General features: G+C 39.0%; 1 protein-coding gene across 2 annotated transcripts in view; it reads right to left on the reverse strand.

Annotated features, from left to right (window-relative positions):
• Positions 1 to 3,646: 3,646 nt before the first annotated feature.
• lrp3.S (LDL receptor related protein 3 S homeolog) overlaps positions 3,647 to 21,377 on the reverse strand; it is a 28,960-nt gene continuing 11,229 nt past the window's right edge. For both annotated transcript variants that reach the window (XM_018240486.2, XM_041561216.1), the window contains exons 2-7: positions 19,006 to 19,053; positions 15,551 to 15,689; positions 13,349 to 13,557; positions 11,312 to 12,398; positions 6,258 to 6,390; positions 3,647 to 4,469 (exon numbers count right to left, since the gene is read on the reverse strand). In XM_018240486.2, the coding sequence (XP_018095975.1) occupies positions 3,666 to 4,469; positions 6,258 to 6,390; positions 11,312 to 12,398; positions 13,349 to 13,557; positions 15,551 to 15,689; positions 19,006 to 19,053 (2,420 nt within the window). In that variant the 3' untranslated portion in view covers positions 3,647 to 3,665. The remainder of the gene's footprint in view (positions 4,470 to 6,257; positions 6,391 to 11,311; positions 12,399 to 13,348; positions 13,558 to 15,550; positions 15,690 to 19,005; positions 19,054 to 21,377) is intronic.

A 21,377-nucleotide genomic window follows, 5' to 3' on the forward strand; every position in this document is an offset into this window, starting at 1 on the left:
ACGTTGGAGTAACATTTTCTGGTGCTTCTATATGTTATAGTTCAAAGCAACTGTAATTATCGTGTGTTGGTGAAATGTACACCATAATAACTTGTACTACATCTGAAGAAGCCAAAAAGTATCCAACAAGTCAAACTAGGAAACTATCATGTTATGAAAACTATACTGAAAAGATACTCAATCTTCTTTTTATCATGCATGATGAGAATTACCGTATACAGCAACAGCACAAAAGGGATGATAAATATGTATTAGGACTTGCTCAGGAATTCCCTTACGTTAATCAAAATTTTCCTGTTTAGATTTCCGCAACAGGAGCTGTTTGTCCATCATTCAGATGCCATAGAGGAGACATGTTAATTGTACACAGTATATTGTTTTCTGCTTTTGTTTTCCCATTTGTTTTATCTATGCTCAAAGACAAAAGAAGAGAGTTTTATTAATAGCAAAAAACATGCATTAAAGAACATAAAAATGGTAAAAGCCACTAAAGGTTCACCATGTTTTAATACAGAGTTTTTAACCAGAATTTTAGCCTATTAGTGGGTGCCTGTTAAATTGTATCCACAGCATTTTGCACATGACAGCATCAATATGGAAGCAAATTAGCATCTCCACCTGCAAATTATGCACACGTTGCAGCGATTCTGGATTTGTGTGTGGCATTAATAGTATCATTAGCTGTTGTTTATTGCAAACGTGTTTTTCTGCACCTAAATCTAACTGGACTAACACATTGCTTCTGGATTGAAAATAAGACAACTGTTTAACCGCATTGTGAGATATTCTTCTGACTAGGGTTGCCACCTGTCCGGTTTTGACCCGGACAACTCAGTTTTTTGAACGGCTGCCCAGGCAAAAACTGCCTGCCGGTTTTCCAAATTAGGAAAACCAGGCAGGATTCCCTATAACTGACGCATCGATTGGCCAATCACTACATAATAGCGCAGCTCCTGCCATGACACAGCCCCGCCCCCAGCAGTGTCACAGCCCCGCCCCCTGGCCGGATTCAACATCTGCCAAAAGGTGGCAACACTTCTTCTGACTTTGCAGCTTCTTAAGTAATTACATACACAAAGATAAAAATACACACAAATAAATATACATACACACACATATATAAATATTTAAATCCATACGCAAACTGTGGTTCTTAATTCCCACCGCCAGTTTAGCCGCAAACTGTGAGGTTATACTAGGAAACTGTAATGTGTCCATCCCTATATTTCAAGAAAGAACTTTACTGGTTTAAAGGAGAAGTCAAAATCACTTACCAGATGCCATGGCCTGGTGCTGGAAACCCCAGGCTGGGGCAGTTACTACTGATAGGAGCACCAACCCGGAAGAATCAGGTAAGTGAATAAAACAGTGGGGTTTTCTAGGTACCAAAGAAATCCAAACAGTACAAATCCCCCCTTTTTCGTGTTAAAGCCACCCATTCTTTGCTCTTATTCCATTCCTCCTCTTTTACTTTTCTCTTCTGCTCTCCCTCATCTCCCACATTTTTGGGAAAATTACTTCCCAGCTTTCAAACAGGGAGCAGATTTGATTGGTTTCTTTGCTGACAGGGCCATCCCTATTCATATGCTGTCACTGATCAATTTAATTTATTGTGGCCTAGAACATGGATCAATTATTGGTTTCTTATGAAGCTTTAGAAAGCTTTGCCTTATGTGAAGTCCATTTCCCACAGACTCCATTGCAATCAAATAATTACAATTTTAAAAAAGAATTTCCTTTTTCTCTGTAATGATAAAACAGTTCCTTGTAGTTGATCCCAACTAAGATATTATTCATCTGTATTGAAGGCAAAACAATCTCGTAGGGTTTATTTAATGTTTAAATTATTTTTTAGTATGGAGATTTAAATTATGGAAAGACTCCTTAAATGGAAAGTACAGGTCCTTAGCATTCCGGATAACAGGTCCCATACGTGCACAGCAATTAGCTGACAGGTGCAATAAACCAATATTGCTACTTTTCAGCCTTTTATTGCAAAATTATTTACAGGTCAACAGAAACATCAGGGTAACACCAAACAATCAATAAAAAAGAGACACGTATAAACAGATGTGCTTTGCTGAACCAAATTAGTAGTCAAAATCTAAATGATGGAATAAATATTAAGTCAGCAGGATGTATATAGCTAATATCATTGAGAAGCATTTCTTGCAAACATATGCTTTGTAATATTTTTTGACCATTTTCCCCCTGGCAGAATAGACTAATTAATGCTTCTGAAGACACACAGTAAAGGTGATTCTTCAGATCAGTCTCTGTAAAGGGAATATTTCTCTTTGCCCCTCTTGTATAATTGTTATTATTATTATCTCTGTCTTTTAAAATAAAGATCAGCTCATAATTTGGTATCACAGCAAGTCAATATTTGTCAAGAATGGAAACAAAAATCAATACGAATCCACAATATCTCAATAGTTTGTGCATTTAGTGTCAAAAGCAATTCTTAGAAATCAACGGAACATCCTGCTGACTGGGACAGAATGATGTCTACAGACAACGTCTAGCAAAGAAACTGACAAACAAAATAACTAGACAATAAAGGCTTATCAAAAGATGAGGAATCATCTGCTTTATGGCAGACGTCTGGATCGGAGAAAAAGTACCTTTTATAAAGTGCCTTGTACGCGAGTGAAGCAGCATTGTTTGGTTTCCTGTAAGGTATGTCCTTTCTTCTTGAAGGAACGTCCAGCCATTGCTCTTTAATCAGCTTAACGTTGATCCTACATCACTTAATATAAATATATTGATTTGCATTTGGTTTCAAGAGTGAATAGAAGATTGAGCATGTCATTTAGAGTTAATGATATGCTTTCATTGATGGACCCAAGCTTTAAAGTCATTTGAGGTAAAGTTTAACAACAAAAAAAACAAAAGAAAAAAAAGTAATGAAAAAATATAATACGATCTTTTTTTTTTATCAAAGATCATTTTATAGCATTCACAGATATTTATTTGTTTCCCAGTTCTGGAAGAACATAACATATATAAACATTTCATATTCATTTTGCATCAAGCTTTGAGGGTACATTATCCCTCATAGTCATGGCTTCCTAGTTAGGCGTTAGCTAAAAGAGGAAACCTTATGTCTAGGAAAGAAGGAATAAGAGAAACGGTTCCCTTAGCTGAGAAATGGCACTTCCAAAATTTTATATTAATTTTCAAATATTTTGTTTCTCGTTACTCAGTAATGTTTTACAACTTTTGTACCAAGCATTCTGCTATTCATCTCTAATCTGGAAGGCTTGTCTGCCTGTAGCAAATAAATAGGCTATTGTCATTTTGGGCACAACTGATCATATTCTTCATTGTGTAAGAGAAATGGCACAAGGGAGTGGAACAAATCGGAAGATGATTGCAGTGATCTAAGCTCCGCAGGTGCTACTGCTCCAAATGAAACTTAAAATGTCATTTTCATTAGTAATTTAGCTTTAAATTATGAGGTAAGTATAAGTTCTGAACAGTTTCTATGACCTTACATACTTTTAAATTAAACCCAACATCAAAGAGTTTTCTGCCAGTCAAGCTCAGGTTTGCAGATATGAATATTGGTAATATATTATAAAAATATATATCCTTCTAGCTGATTTATGGGTTTGTTTTCCAAAAAGTACAAAATCTAGACCAGTAAGATAGAAGAACTTTTATTAGAAAACCAGTAGTGACTCGTCATCACTAGTGTAACTTTCTGAGAGCGGGTGAGGAACCTCCTCTGTCCCATTTTCCACTGAATGATAAATGCTACTATGTACACCTAAAGGCTCGTCCTGACAAGACATTGCACAGGAACATGGCTCCTTGTTAACCTGAATCTGGACATTCATTTTGCTGTCTACCTGATCCAAGTTTATTCTTTTTAAAGGCAAATTACTGGGCTTTTTTAAACCCTGTTGATGGCTGTGGATGTGATTGGCACCCTCTGTTGAAGTCCTTTGTGGCAGGGGAACCAAACCTTCTTCTTGGAAAGGTAATGACAAACAGTCTTCCAATGTAACTTCGATACTTTCAGTTATGGCTGAATTACAGTTGCTGTGACAAGGCTCCCTTGAGTCTGAATTTGGAGCCAACTGTTCTGCCTGAAAAGGCATGTGCAAGTCTCTGCAAGTGTTTTGTAAATCATTTAACGGAAGCTGCTCTATGGCTTCCAGCTCAAAATGTAAATCATTGGAAGAAAGATCAGGACTTGAGTCTTGATTGCTGGCGAATGTGTAAAATCGTTCAGGGGGAGTTGATGGACTTTGCCAGTTGTCTTCATTTATGCTGTTTTCTGTCTCGCTATATCGTGTTTGTGACAGAATGGATGTCAGGAGGGGAATCTGTCCCCGTGCGCGTGGGCGGTGAACCAGTCTGTTCCAAAGTCTTCCCAAACGCCTTCTAGAGGAAATCCTTCTGGAAGAATGACGTCTCATTTGCCGCCTCATAGCTGTTCGGATGTTCTGTAGCATGGAAACCTAGGGAGGTAAAGGCAAAATGAATTGCAATTCACTAAATCAATATGGTTTAAAAATAGCATGTCACTGACAATAAATCTAAACCATGGGACAAAAGCTGTCTTTGCACTAAGAATAAAAATAGCTTGTGATCAAATGATTGTTTTAAAAACAATGAATATTCCAAAGAATGAAATGTGTTTAGTTACACTGTATATGTATAAAAAATATAGCGAAGAAAGCAAAGACTAGATATTAAACTTGAACTAGTTATAGTAAATACGATGCCATACAAGCTGATGCAATTTATACACTGGAGCATATTTAAATGATTGGTTCAGCACGACAGTCAATGTAGTGAAGACAGAACTGTGCATAGAATCACCTGGGGACACTGCCTGCATAAGTAAGGCAAGTAATGCTCTGCAGCCAATCACCACAGCAGCAATGAGCTGCTATGGAATAAGAATATTAGCAGTGTAAAACTGCCAGTACCATGAAAACAAAAGAGAATAGAACACCAATGTAAAATGGAGTTCTCAAAAGAGCAGTCTATATTATTTTAGGGGGCTTACTTCCCCTTTAAATAAGTATCATGCCATCAAGAGCATAATTTATTATCTCAGTAGAACAGTCCTTACTTATACATTAAGTAGATCTTTCTTTTTGGCTTTTATCCAGAGACAGCAAAATCTGTATCTGGTCTTATGTAATTTAAATTAATAACAGTTTGTGTTTCTATGGCAGTTTATGGCTCATTCCTTAAAGAGGTAGTTCACCTTTACAATAACCTGTCGATTGTTATAGAGTATCTTAATCTTGGTAACTTCTTTCTTTTGTATAATTTTTAAATGATTTACTTTTTTTCTTCTGCTTCTTTCCAGCTGGGGGTTTTTGCAATTAGTACAAATCCATGGTAACAAAAAAAGTGAACTCAAATATACTCAAGGATAATTTTTTTAAAACCTTGAATAGTGATGATTTATGAAGAAGATTTTATTAAAACATTTGAGTTTTTCAAAATGTTTCCACCTCTAAATAATTTATTGTGCTGCACACACTTTGCAGGTTGTACAGTACAGCCAATAAATGACATTGCCCTAATAACTTAGCTAGTTGCCAACGGGGGGAGGTGGGTGTGTGTGTGTGGTGAGTTCAATGACTTTGTATATCTGTATCTGGCAAATCGTGGCTTACCACAATACCTTTCAGCATCAACAATCTTAATATTGTGTGAGTGTGCCACAACCATCAGCTGTGCTATTTAATACTTCTCAATAGTGATGGGCGACTTTGTCCCGTTATATCCAATATTCCCGAAAATTTGTGAATATTGATGCCGGCTTCAATTCGCGGGCGTCAAAATCCAACGCCGGCATCAATTCAGGCCCCAGCAACAATGCAGGCGGCAGCAACAATGTCGAAACGCATTAAAGTCAATGGCGTGCGTTTAATTGTCGGAATTGTGGCCGATGCCGGAATTGTGGCCGGCATCAAAAAAAATTTCACTGCAAATTTGCGAATTTATTCACCGCCACTGAAACGCAGAAATTCAACACAAATTTGCACCTGTCTAATAGATTCACCCATCACTACTTCTAAATAGTGTCTATATTGTATTGCAGTGTTTCTGGGGCAGGGATAACCAGCCTACTATAACCTTTGCAAAAACAAATGCCAAAACAAAAACCCTTTTTGTGCAGATAAAAAAAGGAAATACAAAAATATCAATATCACTTCATAGAAAGGCATTTTGAAGCTACTTATTAAACAAAGGATCACATGCACAATGAGTGAAGAGATGTTTACTTGAGAGTCACTGAATACTGGAAAATCTTCAACAGGAGGAATAAGACCTTGTGCAATAAGCTGCCCATATGAAGGGGGAGCCTCGCGCCTCACAAACTCTGCCTCAAGGCGTGTCATCTGAGTTTCAAAAGCCCTGTAAGAAAGTTAAAAAAACAAAACAGGTGCAGAGCACAGTGTTACTTTATTCGTTAAACTGCCAACACAACCAAAACAATGCAGCCAATTATTAAGCACTGGCACAATTTAGCTGCAGCTTCCAGCAATACTGTGAACTACAGCAAAAACACTGATATCCTTGGAAGCTTGGACATATTCAGTGGATACCAGAAATATATTTAATGTTACAGGCAAGGGTTGGCTGGTCACTACATCTACAAGGCTTTGGAAACAAAGAAAGCTAATGAACAAGCAAAATGTAATTTTAGCCATGGGAAAATAAAAACAGGTACTTCCTGGACAATAACAAAGGCAGAGTTTAAAGGAACAGTAACAAGTGTTTAAGGGGCCCATTTACTTAGCTTGAGTGAAGGAATAGAAGAAAAAAAAATTTCGAATTTCGAATGTTTTTTTTGGCTACTTCGAACATCGAATTGGCTACTTCAACCTTCGACTACGACTTCGAATTGAACGATTCTAACTAAAAATCGTTCGACTATTTGACCATTGGACAGTCGAAGTGCTGTCTCTTTAAAAAAAACTTCGACCCCCTACTACGCCACCTAAAACCTACCGAGGTGCCATGTTAGCCTATGGGGAAGTTTCCCATAGGCTTTCTAACAATTTTTAGGTCAAAGAAAAATCGTTCGATCGATTAAAATCGATTTTTCAGCGATCTAACTATTTGCGGTAAATTCTTCGACTTCGATATTCGAAGGATTTACATGACGTCATGACGCCGGCGTCCTCACGTTGGCGTCCTGACGCCGACGCACATTCTGACGCCGGCGACCAATCCTGGGGCGACACGTTCCTGACGCAGTCATATTACGACCAGGAAGAACCGCATGGTGGAGCAGGAGGTCGCCATCTTGGATGTCCCGTGGGGTAAGTTCCTCACTTTCCATTACAGTACCCCCCTCCTTAGGGGGGGCCTCAGGACCACCGAGGCTAGGGGAAGAAGGAAAAAGTCTGTGGAACTTACGAACCAGGACAGGTGCATGTACGTCCGAGCTTCTCACCCAAGAACACTCCTCTGGACCGAACCCCTTCCACTCGATAAGATATTGAAGAATGCCCCTAGAAATACGAGAGTCCAAGATTCTTTTGACTTCGAATTCTTTATGATCGTCAACCAAAACAGGAGCTGGAGAGGAAGAAGAAGAGGGGCAAGACACAGCAGGTTTAAGCAGAGAAACATGAAAAACATTGGGTATCCGCAGTTCAGGAGGAAGTTGAAGACGAACAGCCACAGGGTTGATGATTTCGATGATAGGGAAGGGGCCTATGAATTTAGGACCAAGCTTGGGTGTAGGAATCTTGAGACGAATGTTGCGTGTGGAAAGAAAAACTTTATCACCAGGAATATATGGAGGGGAAGAAATCCTTCTTTTATCAGCAAACTTTTTCTGCACCAAGGAACTTTTCTCTAAGTTTGCCGCAGTAGCATGCCAAATAGCCAACATGTGAGCAGCTTGGTCATTGGCCGCAGGCACATTGGTAAGAAGAAGATCCTGGGAAAAAGCCAAAGGATTGAGACCATAAACACAGAAGAAAGGAGATTTCTGGGAAGAAGAATGCAGAGCGTTGTTGTGGGCAAATTCAGCCCAGGGAAGAAGATCCGACCAATCATCCTGGCACAGGGACACATGACACCGAAGAAACTGTTCCAAGGCCTGATTGACCCGTTCTGCGGCTCCATTAGACTGTGGGTGGTAGGCAGAAGAAAATTGAAGAGAGATGTTAAGAGCTTTGCAAAGAGATCTCCAGAACTTGGAAATAAACTGGGAACCCCGATCAGACACAATCTCGGCAGGAAAACCATGGAGACTAAATATATGTTTGATGAAAAGTTCAGAGAGTTCGGGAGCAGAAGGCAGTTTCCGAAGAGGCGTGAAGTGAGCCATTTTGCTGAATCTGTCGATCACCACCCAGATGACAGTGTGACCAGACGAAACAGGGAGATCGACAATGAAATCCATCGCCAAGTGAGTCCAAGGTCGAGATGGAATGGGAAGTGGCAAGAGAAAACCCTTGGGGAGGGGGAATGTCCGGACTTGGAAACAGCACAAGTGGAACAGGACAAAACAAAGTCTTTGACATCTTTCCTTAGAGTCGGCCACCAGACCAAACGAGACAAGAGCTCGGTTGTCTTCTTAATCCCTGGATGACCGGCCTGTTTGGAACTGTGAGATTGGGATAAAATGGCATGACGAAATTCCGGAGGAACAAAGGCAACACCAGGAGGAGTCTCTACAGGAGCCAAAGACTGAGCAGAAAGTAACTGAGAGGCACAGGAGGGAAACAAGGCAGCAATAATCTTGGTGGAGGGCACAATGGGTACAGGATCTTCGGGGCAGGAATCTTCAGGAGCAAAGCTTCTGGACAGAGCATCAGCCTTCCTGTTTCTGGAGCCAGGACGAAAGGTGATAATAAAATTAAAACGAGAAAAGAAAAGTGCCCACCTGGCTTGCCGGGGATTGAGGCGCTTGAGGGATTGAATAAATTCAAGGTTTTTGTGGTCAGTAAAGATTGTCACCGGAATAGAAGAACCTTCAAGCAGATGTCTCCATTCTTCCAAGGCCAACTTAACGGCAAGTAGCTCCCGATTGCCAACATCGTAGTTCTGCTCTGGAGAAGAAAATTTTTTGGAGAAAAAAGCACAAGGGTGGAGTTTACCGTCAGAAGAAGATCTTTGAGACAGAACTGCTCCAGCTCCTACATCAGAGGCATCGACTTCAATGAAGAAGGGTTGTAGAGGTTCAGGGTGTCTAAGAATTGGAGCAGGGTGAATTGGATCGCACACTGGTTAATGAAACCACGGCATGATTCCGGATCACCGCTGTACAGAGGAGGTGCAGGGATGCGAGGCTCGGAAACCTGGAGCGGAGTAGCAGGAACAGGCAGAGGAACTGGAACCACCGGAGACAAGGCAGACAATTTCTCCAGGATTGCTTCTAGTGCCTGGCCGAAGTGGGATTGTTGGGCTTCGTAGGTCTGCATGCGAGAAGCCAATCCACGAACAGCTCTGCCGACATCAGTAGGAACTGGAGGCTCCTCAGAAGGGTCCATGGCCCAATTATACTGTCAGGGCCCGAAGGCTCTGTTTGTAGTGTGGACCAAGGAGGAGACAACAACACCAAGTTCGCGGTACAAAAGGATTTATCAGGAGAATAGTCGTAATCAGGCAAATGGTCAATACAGGCAGCAAGGATCAGAATCTTTAAACAAGCAGAAGTCGGTACACGGAAAAGCAGAATAACAAGAAATCACACCCAGGAACTATACGAGATAGACCTATAATTGGGCAAGGACAGAAAGGGCAATTGAGAATAAATAGTCCAAGGTTGGCGCCAAAACTTGACGCGGTGACGTCATGACGCCGACGTCCTCACGTTGGCGTCCTGACGCCGACGTCCTCACGTTGGCGTCCTGACGCCGACGCACATTCTGACGCCGGCGTCCATTCCGTCGCCGGCGACCAATCCTGGGGCGACACGTTCCTGACGCAGTCATATTACGACCAGGAAGAACCGCATGGTGGAGCAGGAGGTCGCCATCTTGGATGTCCCGTGGGGTAAGTTCCTCACTTTCCATTACAAAACCACAGTTGTTTTTCTGAAGCAAACACACCCTTTGTACCAGTGCAGGGCAACACTACATTATATTCTCATTCTTTTAAAACACTTCCATTTTTTGGTATTACTGTTCCTTAAAGTAAAGATTGAGAGAAGTGTGTAAACTTCCACTAGTGACATTAACATTAATATTTGCATTTTATCCAGAGACAGCAGCACCTCATGATCAGTTAAAAAACATCAGACTGGAAAATGTTATATGTGTTACTATGTTACAAAACCAAGAAAATGGCTACAGCAAAAGATACAGTAGACTAAATTGCACTGCATATAAAATGTAGAGAAATAAAAGTTGCAAACACCTGTAACTGGCAATCAGCCATGTTGTAAAATCCATGTTCTTGCATTTATAATGTGTATAGACACCTGTACACACCTTTGCTCAACATGAGAGCATTTTGGTGGCTAAGTTCAACTTTCACTCACCCCAGACCAGAATGAAAAGAAGACATATAATGCCAAAGAAGATTGCAGCAATGCAGATTGCACAGAGATACCCTAAGACTGGTGCAGTTTTTTGCAAAAAGTATCACAATCAATATCCTGGGGTATCAAGTAAGCAATTATATTGACTGGGGGCATCCTCAATGATTTTACCTTTAGTTCTTCTTTAAGTTCTGTGATAAGGAGCTGCTTATTATAATCATTATCATTACTAACTACTCCTCAAACAGCCACTCAGCAGAATGAGAAAGTTGGGCATTATGAAAGTGATTTATATAATTTTAGTATTTTTAGTGCATAAAACCTATGACTATGTATCGGCAGATACGAAACACATCAAATTAAATGTTTTTAATAAGTTGAAAATAAAAGTTTACTTCTTTTAATTCTACGGGTGAATGGAGTACTCGTCAAATACTTTCTGCATAAAACATCAAACCATAGATCTTTCTTAATTTAAGCAATGGTAAATAATCCATAAGTGCACCTCCTTTGCACTTGCAAAGAGGGTGAGTGATAAAATAAAGCCATTACTGTGCTCTATACCTTACTAACAAATATACATTAATATATAAGATAGCATTTGTAATCAAGACCTTCTTCATTGCTTCATCTACCAGTGATATTCTTAAAATAGGTTAAGCATGACCAGTTATTGTGCATGAGAAAACAAAATATAAATGCATTTGTTCATATGAGTGGGAGCTGATAAGGGGGCAGTACATTTTTAAATGTTATGCTACTTGCATGTTTTTATTAGAATAAAGCTTGGTTAGGTGTGTCTTATTGGCATCTCTGTGGCCATGAAATGCTCACCTGTACTCTCTGCTCCGTAGTGAATAAAGTTTGAATGCACAGCCCAGAGCTATTACTAGAAGTAGTCCACACACAAGGCTGCCAATAAGTGCTGCTGTAATGACCTTCCTGGGTACAATCACCAGGCAATTCTCTTCATCACTTCCATCCTGGCAATCTTCTTGGCCATCACAGCGCCAGGTCTCAAAGATACATAGGTTGGTCCCACAGTGAAAATTGCCAGGTTGACAAGTGAAGCAGTTCTTCTCATCTGAGCCATCAGGACAGTTCTTCTGATTGTTGCATCGATCAAGGGAAGAATAGCAGAGGCCGCTGCCTCCTTCACAAGGGTACTCATTCATTTGACAGGCTGGGCAGTTTGCTTCATCTTTGCCATTAGGGCAATGCCACCAACCATCACAACGTTGGCTGTCAGAGAAGCACCCCTCATCACTGCCACAAGGATGCTCCCAAGGGAGGCAGTAACCTTTGACCTGATAAGTTGCATTAAAGCCATGGCCCATACTTTTTGATCGTGCATGGTATAATAAAGTGAGTTGCCCATTTGGAGATTCAGAAAGGACAGTGTGTTTATTGTTGTGATAGGAAAGAGTATGCAAGAGTCTTTCACTTCTCTCACCAATACCATCATACACTCGCACAAAGTCATTGTAGCCCAGCTGCAAGCTTATTTGCAGAATAACATGTCGATTATCTTGAGTATCCACATACCACGTGCACTGCAGATCTGTTATGCTGTGATCAGCACGAAAGAAATCAGGAGAGGCAAAGGAACCATAGAAATTGCTGAGTTTTCCGCCACATTTTATATCCGGGCAATTTTCTTCATCTGAACCGTTGCTGCAGTCTTTTACAGTATTGCATCGCAGTTCATTAGGCAAGCACTGCATAGAGTGAGCAGCGCTGCACGGGAAAGTGCCAAGTGGGCATAAGCTGGTATGTGTTTCTGCAGAAGGGAATGTACAGTTTCTCTCATCAGTGTTATCCCCACATTCATCTAGGGAGTTACACTTCCAGCTGTTTGGAATACACTTGCCATTCCCGCATAAAAACTCTTCAGCAGGGCAAGAAGTCAGACCCATTTTTCCTGTTGGGAATAAAAACACAATAAAAATATAATGAATGGAACAATTACTAAACCTGAATGTAGGATGTGACAATTAGCAATGGAAGTTTTCTAGATACTTGATACAGAATGAGGACTGACTCATAAAACAGTACACAATACAGAATGTGTGTAGAGCAGTATATACTAAAATGATGAGGTTCCACAAAAAGTATATGAGGGGCATATCCGGCCCTCTAGTCCTGCCTTAATAAAGCCCTCTCCTATATTTTGGCAGTTGGGGGAGATATTGAGAAGGTGGCCATTATAAAAAAATTAGACACTTCTTAAATGTAGATTCAGCTTATCCATGGAGCTGAATTCAAATGCAAATAGTAATGGAAAATGCATTAAACTGATGTAAAGCACTCTGGGTATACACCAGAGAACCCTCTGGTTTCCAAATATGCTTTACAGTAAGTAGTAAGTGCGTGAAAGTTGGAGCTCTCATTTGCTGTAGCTTTTAGTCTGAGGCAATTTGATTAAGAGATTTATTTTTTATTTGTGCATTTGTCTTCATGGCCAGAATAAACCACTTTGAAAATAAATACATTATCTCAGCTGTGAAAGTGTGGCATAAAAATGTAATTACAGCAAAAGAATTTAATTGCATTCCACCTCAGCTCTTGTACTTTACCTCCCGTGCCCGATAAGGATGACGAAGCACGGTATTTTAGGTCTATATTTAGAAAAAAAAAATTTAAAGTACCAAAATGTAAGTCAAAACTAAATACCAGCCCTACGTGGCATCTTCTCAGCCTAACACAATTCAGCTGGCTAAAATGCATCACAAATCTCCAACTGTGGAGGCACTTTTAAGATTGCACTGAAGATTTCAGGTATATCCCATTTTTTTTAAGCTGCTGCTCCTCATCCCTTCAAACACCCTTAATATAATACTACTAAAAAGCTGTAAAACATATTTGACATGCCTTTAATATATGAAAGACGAAATCCCTGAGACTGTCCTGAGCTTGATGCATCAGAGTGGAAGAAAATCCAGACATGATCGCGTGAAGAGGTGAAGGCAGGGGGGATGGCAGAGCCACATACTTTGTACTCCTCCCTTCTTGACGAAGGCCCAATCAGCAGCCAGTCAACAGAGCACTTGTGAGATTCTTCAACATCAAAATTCTTAAAACTGTTGCGTATGAGAGAGGATAAACATGAATAAGGAAATAAATGAATAAACAATGGCAGTGTAGCACAAAGCAACTAAAAGGAATACATGATTGCATAATTCCTTATTCCTTTAAATAAGAGAACTATGCATAATTATCCAACTGACAAGTTCCCAATAGTGTACCAACAAGCAAATATTTCATTTGTATTGTATGATGCTTGTGTTTTGTGAGTTTCATAAGAATTGAGTTGCGAATCTTCAATCAGTATTGTTCCCAAGCTACAGTATTTATGAAAGCCGTTCAAAATGAGAAGCCTTACTTCAGATGAGGACATGAGCTGATTATGTTGGGTTTATGCAGAAGGCTGATCTTGGTTTAAATTGGTTCTACTGGCAAAATATTTGAATGTATGTTTGCCTTCTGGCATTTGTAATTATTTTGCAATATACTGTACATCTTTTTTGATGTTATCTGTAGTTAACAATACTTGAAGGTCTCTGTACTTCTGGTCTGCATGCATCCCAGTCACCAGCTGTCCCAGACGTGTTTTTCTCCAGCTTGCATTTTGGCACCTAATTTGACGCATGTGACTGCCTGTGTACCACAAAATGGTTTCAGGTTCAGGCAAAGAAGGGGCTGATTTTTGGTGTAGGGGCTCGGGATAGTGGTGGAATTTATTCACAATTCAATAAGATCTACGTCTGGTATTAGCCTTAAGGATTTATGATTCCTTTATAATATGCATTTTCTTCTTGAGACATCTGGGTTGCAATGCCCTGCTTTTAGTATTTATTATTTTTATCAAATGCACATAATAAGTGATACACTGTTTATCTGTTCATATTGCCATTATGCAACAAAACTTTGCAAAACATTTTTTTGCTTTTTCATATGACAGAAAATTATGCAATTTCTTACAAAGCACCATTTCAAGCACAATTACATTACAACAACATTACAGCGCTGTCTTCTCTGTTCTTTGGATGGTAAAAAGGAAAGAACATTGTACAGGTGTGGGACCTGTTATCCAGAATACTCGGGACCTGGGGTCCGTTATTTGCATCTTCATACCTTTAGTCTACTAGAAAATCATTTAAACAATAAATAAACCCAATAGGCTGGTTTTGCTTCCAATAAGGATAAGTTATAACTTCGTTTGGATCAAGTACAAGGTACTGTTTTATTATTACAGAGAAAAGGGGAAACCATTTTTAAAAATTTGGATTATTTGGATAAAATGAAGTCTATGGGAGACCTTCCTGTAATTCGGAGCTTTCTGAATAATGGGTTTCTGGATAACAGACCCCATACCTATATTATGCTAGACTTTCCTCTTCTTTGTATTTGCTTTACTAAATTTAGCAAGTAAATCTTCTGGGCTGAGCTGGAATTTATAATTAGATGTCTGTCTGTGAAGTAGTCTTTACTTTAGACCTGAAGAAATCCATTATTTGATAACAAGCCTGATAAAAATCAATTTGTTGTGCTCCAAAATGAAGGGTTTGTTTTTATAGTGGTCTATTACATAATCCTACCATGCTACTGGCTAAGCATAAATCCGTTAGAAGCATATGCAGTGCTGGAAACATAGAAACCCTGCCCAATTCACTTATCAGCATGCAGATAAATTGCCACCTATTCATTGTAAAATCATTGGTCTGCACTTATTCTAATATTCTCAGAGCTGTCACCAGATTTTCTGCTTTGTCTTCCATTAATATTATGCATTCCCCCAATGTCTGGAATCTGTGCCAATTTCTAATGATTTGCAGGTAAAAATCCGGGGTGTGCATGCGCAAAATATTTCAGTGACATCAGTGGAACAAAGCGCACATACTCAGCTCATGCGTGAGATGTAATTTCCACTGTATTCTATATTGTATCTCCAAAATTACAGGAATTAGTTTAACACATAATATATACACATATATATATATATATATATCTCAATTATTGTAAATAAATGAAGATCCTCTTCCTGCAGATCCAGAGAAAATGTGATTATTTTACCTAATTGTGATCACATCGCCATGATCTCCTTGGATGTACCAACTGCAATTCATTGTTGGGGGGTAGTTCATAGGCCAAGCTGGGCTGTAAATGACCCCTCTTCTTTCTGTATGCTGCTCCAGTTTGCCACTGCAGGCTGCTGTAATGTTAAGATTAATTAATTATTCACTGACATGCATTAATGGAGCAATTAGTCTAAAGTCTATAGCAAAGCAAAACAATTAGTCTATAGTCTATAGCAAAGCAAAACGTAGGAGAGATACATGTAAAATATTATACATTTGCAGTTTTTCCCTTTCAGTGAAACTGCCCTATCAGTTCATTGCAAGAAATGTCAAATTCCCAAACATTTAACCATTGTGAACTACAAGCCCTGGCACACAGCAGGATGCTGAGTTCAAGTTAAAGGTATACTGTCATGAGAGAAAATGTTTTTTTCCCAAAGATCAGTTAATAGTGGCCCTAAAGCAGAATCCTGTACAGGTATGAGATCCGTTATCTGGAAACCCATTATCCAGAAAGTTCCGAATTACGGAAGGGCTGTCTCCCATAGACTTCATTATATACAAATTCTAAAAAAGTATTTCCTTTTTCTATTTAACAATAAAACAGTACCTTGTACTTGATTCAAACTAAGATATAATGAATCCTTATTGGAAACAGAGCCAGTCTATTGGGTTTATTTAATGTTTAAATGATTTTCTAGTAGACTTAAGGTATGAAGATCCAAATTACGGAAAGATTTGTTATCTGGAAAACCCCATGTCCCGAGCATTCTGGATAAAGGGTGCCATACCTGTACTGAGACTGGTGGGCCCTCAAGGTAACAGTAGCTGAGTTAATGGACCTGAATGATGATATGCTTGCTTTTCTGCAAACACAGGATGATGAATAATGAACTGATATGGCTGCCTATACACAAATACTAAAACTTAAATTAGTTTACAAATCAAATTTAAAATGGTAGAATGTTGGGGGTTTTTTTTTGCAAGAACACAAAACATTATCTCTTTGATGGGGTATATATTATGTTCCGCAACCAGTGGCTTGTGAGCAACATGTTGCTCACAAAACCACTGAATGCTGCTCCCAGGGGCCTCAAATCATGTGCTTATTTTTGATTTCCTGGCTTGAAGGCAAGTTTTAGTTGCATAAAAACCATGTGTACTGCCAAACAGAGCTCTTGTAGGCTGCCAGTCCATATCGGGACTACCAAATAGCCAATCACAGCCCATATTTGGCACCTGCATATTTTTGCATTCTTATATTGCTCTCCAAATTTTTTGCATGGGTAAAAAAGGTTAGGGATCCCTGAATTAAGTAAATGGGGTGTGTGTTGAAAATACTTTTAAGGCAACAAATCCCAAACATTTAACCACTGTAAACAACAAGCAAGCATTTTGAACTCAAGTTAAAGGGGCATTATTCTTTAGTTAAAAGAACAGGGTTTGTGTTAAAAATCAGCCTATTCTTTTAATAGAGATATAATCAAATTGCCCTAACTGTCCGCAACAAACTACAGAATATGAAGTAGAAACTCACACTTGCATAGTGGAGACACAATGGTTATATGCCTGCTTACCACATGATGATGGGATAATATACTGTAAGTCACGTGACTAAAAACTATCTAAGCATTAAACCTATTTTGTATAAACTCTGGGAAATGATACAGAAGTGCAGACACTATGGAGTTTCTCTTTGTGGTGATAAACCAATGATCAATTGCAATCACTTAGTTTTGACCTAGAAACCAGTTAGAATTAAAGATCAGGCAAGCTTACAAGGAGACCAATGTACATCTGTATAAAGGTGACAACATCAATGAAAAAAATCATCTGCTCTACCACGGACAACACATCTTCTGAAAATACCATTCTCTAAAGGTGGCCATACACAGGGAAATTCGTTCATTTGGCGATGTCACCAAAGAGCCAGTCTCTCCCCGATATGCCCACAATGTGGGCAATATCGGGCTTATCCGATCGTGGGCCCTAGGGCCCAACGATCGGATCAGAATGGAGGCAATACAGCAGTCGGAATCATCAATGAACAGATACGGCCGCGATCCGACAGGATTCTTTTACCCTGCCAGATGGCCCCACACTTGGGCCAATAAGCTGCCGACTTGGTCTATTGGCAGCTTTTATCGGCCCGTGTATGGGGACCTTTACATTCTAAAACTAATTGTGGAGATTCAGCAAATTGGTTGTATTTTCCAGTGATTAAGCCAAATTGCTAGAAGTAACCTGATTTACTTGTGGTAATTCAAATTTTAGAGTAGGGGACGGTAATTTTGTGAGATCTGACGCCAGCAGTAGAGCAGATTTATTGTGGGTGACACACATCTCTGTCTACCATTACCTTTAATGTACCTTCACTATAAACCCTGTCCTCTTAAGGCCTACTGAAATCCAAGTGCAACCTGGAAAACATGGGTCTTCCACAGACATTATGAAGGATGCATAAAGAGACTAACTATTATCAGTACTGGTAAGTAGAAACCAGGGCCGGAACTAGGGGTAGGTAGAAGAAGCACCTGCCTAGGGAGCAATGATGGGGGTGCACTAGGCAGGTGTCTGTTCAAGGGTCTTCTGCCTACGCCTAGTTGGTATAGAAAATCTTAGCTATGAGGAAAGACAAATTGGGGTTGTTCACGCTGGAGAAGAGGCTCTTAAGGGTGATATGATAACTATGTATAAATATATAAGGGGATCATATAATAATCTCGGTACTGCTTTATTTACCAGTAGGTCCTTCCAGCTGACACAAGGTCACCCATTCCGATTAGAAGAAAGGAGGTTCCCTCTAAATATTTGGAAGGGTTTTTTTTACAGTGAGAGCTGTGAAGATGTGGGATTCTCTCCCTGAATCAGTCATACAGGCTGATACATTAGAAAGCTTTAAGAAGTGGTTGGATGGCTTTTTAGCAAGTGCAAGTTCATAGCACAAGTTGATCCAGGGACTAGTCCAATTGCCATCTTGGAGTCAGGAAGGATTCCCCCCTCTGAAGTAAATTGGAATTGTTTTTTTTGTTTCTTTTGCCTTCCTCTGGATCAACTAGCAGTTAGGCAGATTATATTTAGATTAAAAAACTTGATTGCCATGCATGTGTCTTTTTTACTTACTATGTACTTACTAGTTTTTAACTTACTATGTATTGATTGCTGTACTCCAATGCTTATAAATAAAAGCATTACTGAACTCAATAACCAGGCATAATGTATAAACCCAACCAATGAACAGTGCGTAACAATGTATCTAACAAGATACATAAAGACAGCTGACATGCAAGATTTACACAAATTAAGAGCACAGAAATACTTGTAAGATACTTATTCACCATTGAAGATTCCCTCTTTCATTCATATGCATGTGTGCAAGTAGGCTATATGTGATGAATGCACTACCGTACATTTATTTTACTAATAAAACATTTACATGTAAGAACATACCTGCATGTGGAACAGCTGTTTCAATCCATCCACGTGTAAAAACATTCACTGCCAAAAAACAAAGACATATGTTTATATATTTAATATTGTAGTCAGGCTAATACACTTATTTAGCTTTACTTTCTTAATATAAGCTAAATACATTTTATCAACCATTTCTTGCATTTTCCAATGCTTTGTCTTGCTGAAGTAAAATTGTCTCAACTGAATAAAATATATGTACAAGCCACCCTAGAAAGTAGTCATCATTTTACAAGTAAGAATGATAGTGTGTTTAGGCACCAAGTTGTACTATATAACCTTTCACTAACTATGTTAACTGTTAAGTATTATGTAAAGATGGAGTTTATAGAATATATATATATATATATATATATACACACACACACACACACACTCTCATTTGTGTAATTTAAAGGAGAAGGAAAGGCTAAAATTAAGTAAGCTTTTCAGAAAGGTCTATATAAATACACCAGTAAACCCTCAAAGTAATGCCGCTCTGAGTCCTCTGTCAAAAGAAACACAGAATTTCTTTCCTTATATTGTGCACACATGGGCTTCTGTATCAGACTTCCTGTTTCAGGATAAACATCCAGTACTAGGGCTTGAGCATGCTCAATTTGCTCCTCTCCCCCTCCCTCCTCCCTGCTGCACTCTGAGCCTAGAGCTATCAGCTATCAGCAGGGAGAGACTCAGGCAGGAAGTGATGTCACACCAAGCTTATATAGAAGCTGCTATCCTAAAGAAACAGAGAGCTTCTAGAGCGGTTTACTCAGGTATGGTAAAGCATTCTTTTAGCTTGAACTATTGTGGTTAATCTATTGGCAATAAAATGCTTCAGTAGCTTTCCTTCTCATGTAATAAATACTTACCCTAATGTGTACTGTGAAACTGGAGAACCTCAAGAACCACTTGACTTATTTGTTCATTTAAACTCACTTTCTGTATTTCTGTCTTGTCTATCTCTCATTGTAACTCTGTACGGTTTGGTAATTGCCAATTTTATAACTTTCTGCTGCACATCATCTACCAGAGTGCGGCAGTTGGTAAGATATGCCGATTGTGGAGGGCACAGCTATTTTTGAAGGTTTATTTTTAGGATATTGAGCCACGGTTTAAGAACACTTGGAAGGGAGTAAGCAATTTCCATATGCAACATTTGCCATAAGCTCTCATGTTGATACTCGGCCTCAAATATACAAATCACATCTTATCTAGACTTCGTGAACCCAATAAGGTACAAAGTAAACTGTTCCTGCTTTAAAGGAAATCAATGCAACTGGGAAATGTAAGTGCTTCCTTTCTTTCTTTAGTCTGCAGACATGCCAGAATGGTTAGTCGTCTTAGATATCAATCTGCATAAATGGTTTTCATAATTAAATCAAAAAAGATCTGTGATAGAAAATTGGTTTTATTGTAATTCTGCATCATCAAACTTTTAAACATTACACCCTACAATCTCTAGAAATATGAAAGGATTAATAAAACCCTCATACATCATCTGGATAATCAATCAGAAACTAGGTAGATATTATAATGTTATATAAGGCATGGGATCCATCAAAATTTCATCTGAAAACCCCTTATCCAGAAAGCTCTCCCATAGACTCCATTTTATCTAAATAGTCTTTTTTTAAAAAATGATTTCCTTTTTCTCTGTAATAATAAAACAATACCTTGTACTTGATCAAAATCTAAAATATAATTAAACCTTGGTGGAAGCAAACCCAGCCTATTGGGTTTATTTAAAGTAGAACTAAACCCTAAAAAATAATGTTGCCATATTTTAAATACTGAACTTATTTACTTCCACCAGCCTAAAGCTTTAGCTTCTCAATAGCAACAATGATACAGGACTTCAAACTTGTCACAGCGGTTCACCATCTTGGAAAGACACTCACATGCTCAGTGGGCTCTGAGCAGCTATTGAGAAGCTAAGTTTAGGGGTGGTTTCAAATTATGAAGCAGAAAATGAGGTTGGCCTGTAATATAAACTGATGCTATAAGGCTGATTATTAAATTATGATGCTAGTTGCACTGGTTTCTGTGCGGACATGTAGTAATAATCTGTATTTATTACTAATCAGCCTTATAATGTGATATTTATATTCTATGTGTACTGTATATTTCGTGTCAGTCAGTAAGCTCAGTAAGTGGCAGCAGCACAGAGCATGTGCAGTGAATCAGCAGAAAAGTAGATGGGGAGCTACTTGAGCATCTTTGGAGATAGTGTACTGTGTGAAAAAACATCTTGTTTCATCAGTCCACCAAATGCTGTGCCATTTCTCTTTAGGCCAGTCAATGTGTTCTTTGGCAAATAATAACCTTTTCAGCACGTCTTTTTTAAACAATGGGACTTTGCAGGGACTTAT

The sequence above is a fragment of the Xenopus laevis genome, chromosome 4S, assembly GCF_017654675.1.
Source record: "Xenopus laevis strain J_2021 chromosome 4S, Xenopus_laevis_v10.1, whole genome shotgun sequence".
NCBI lineage: Eukaryota > Metazoa > Chordata > Amphibia > Anura > Pipidae > Xenopus > Xenopus laevis.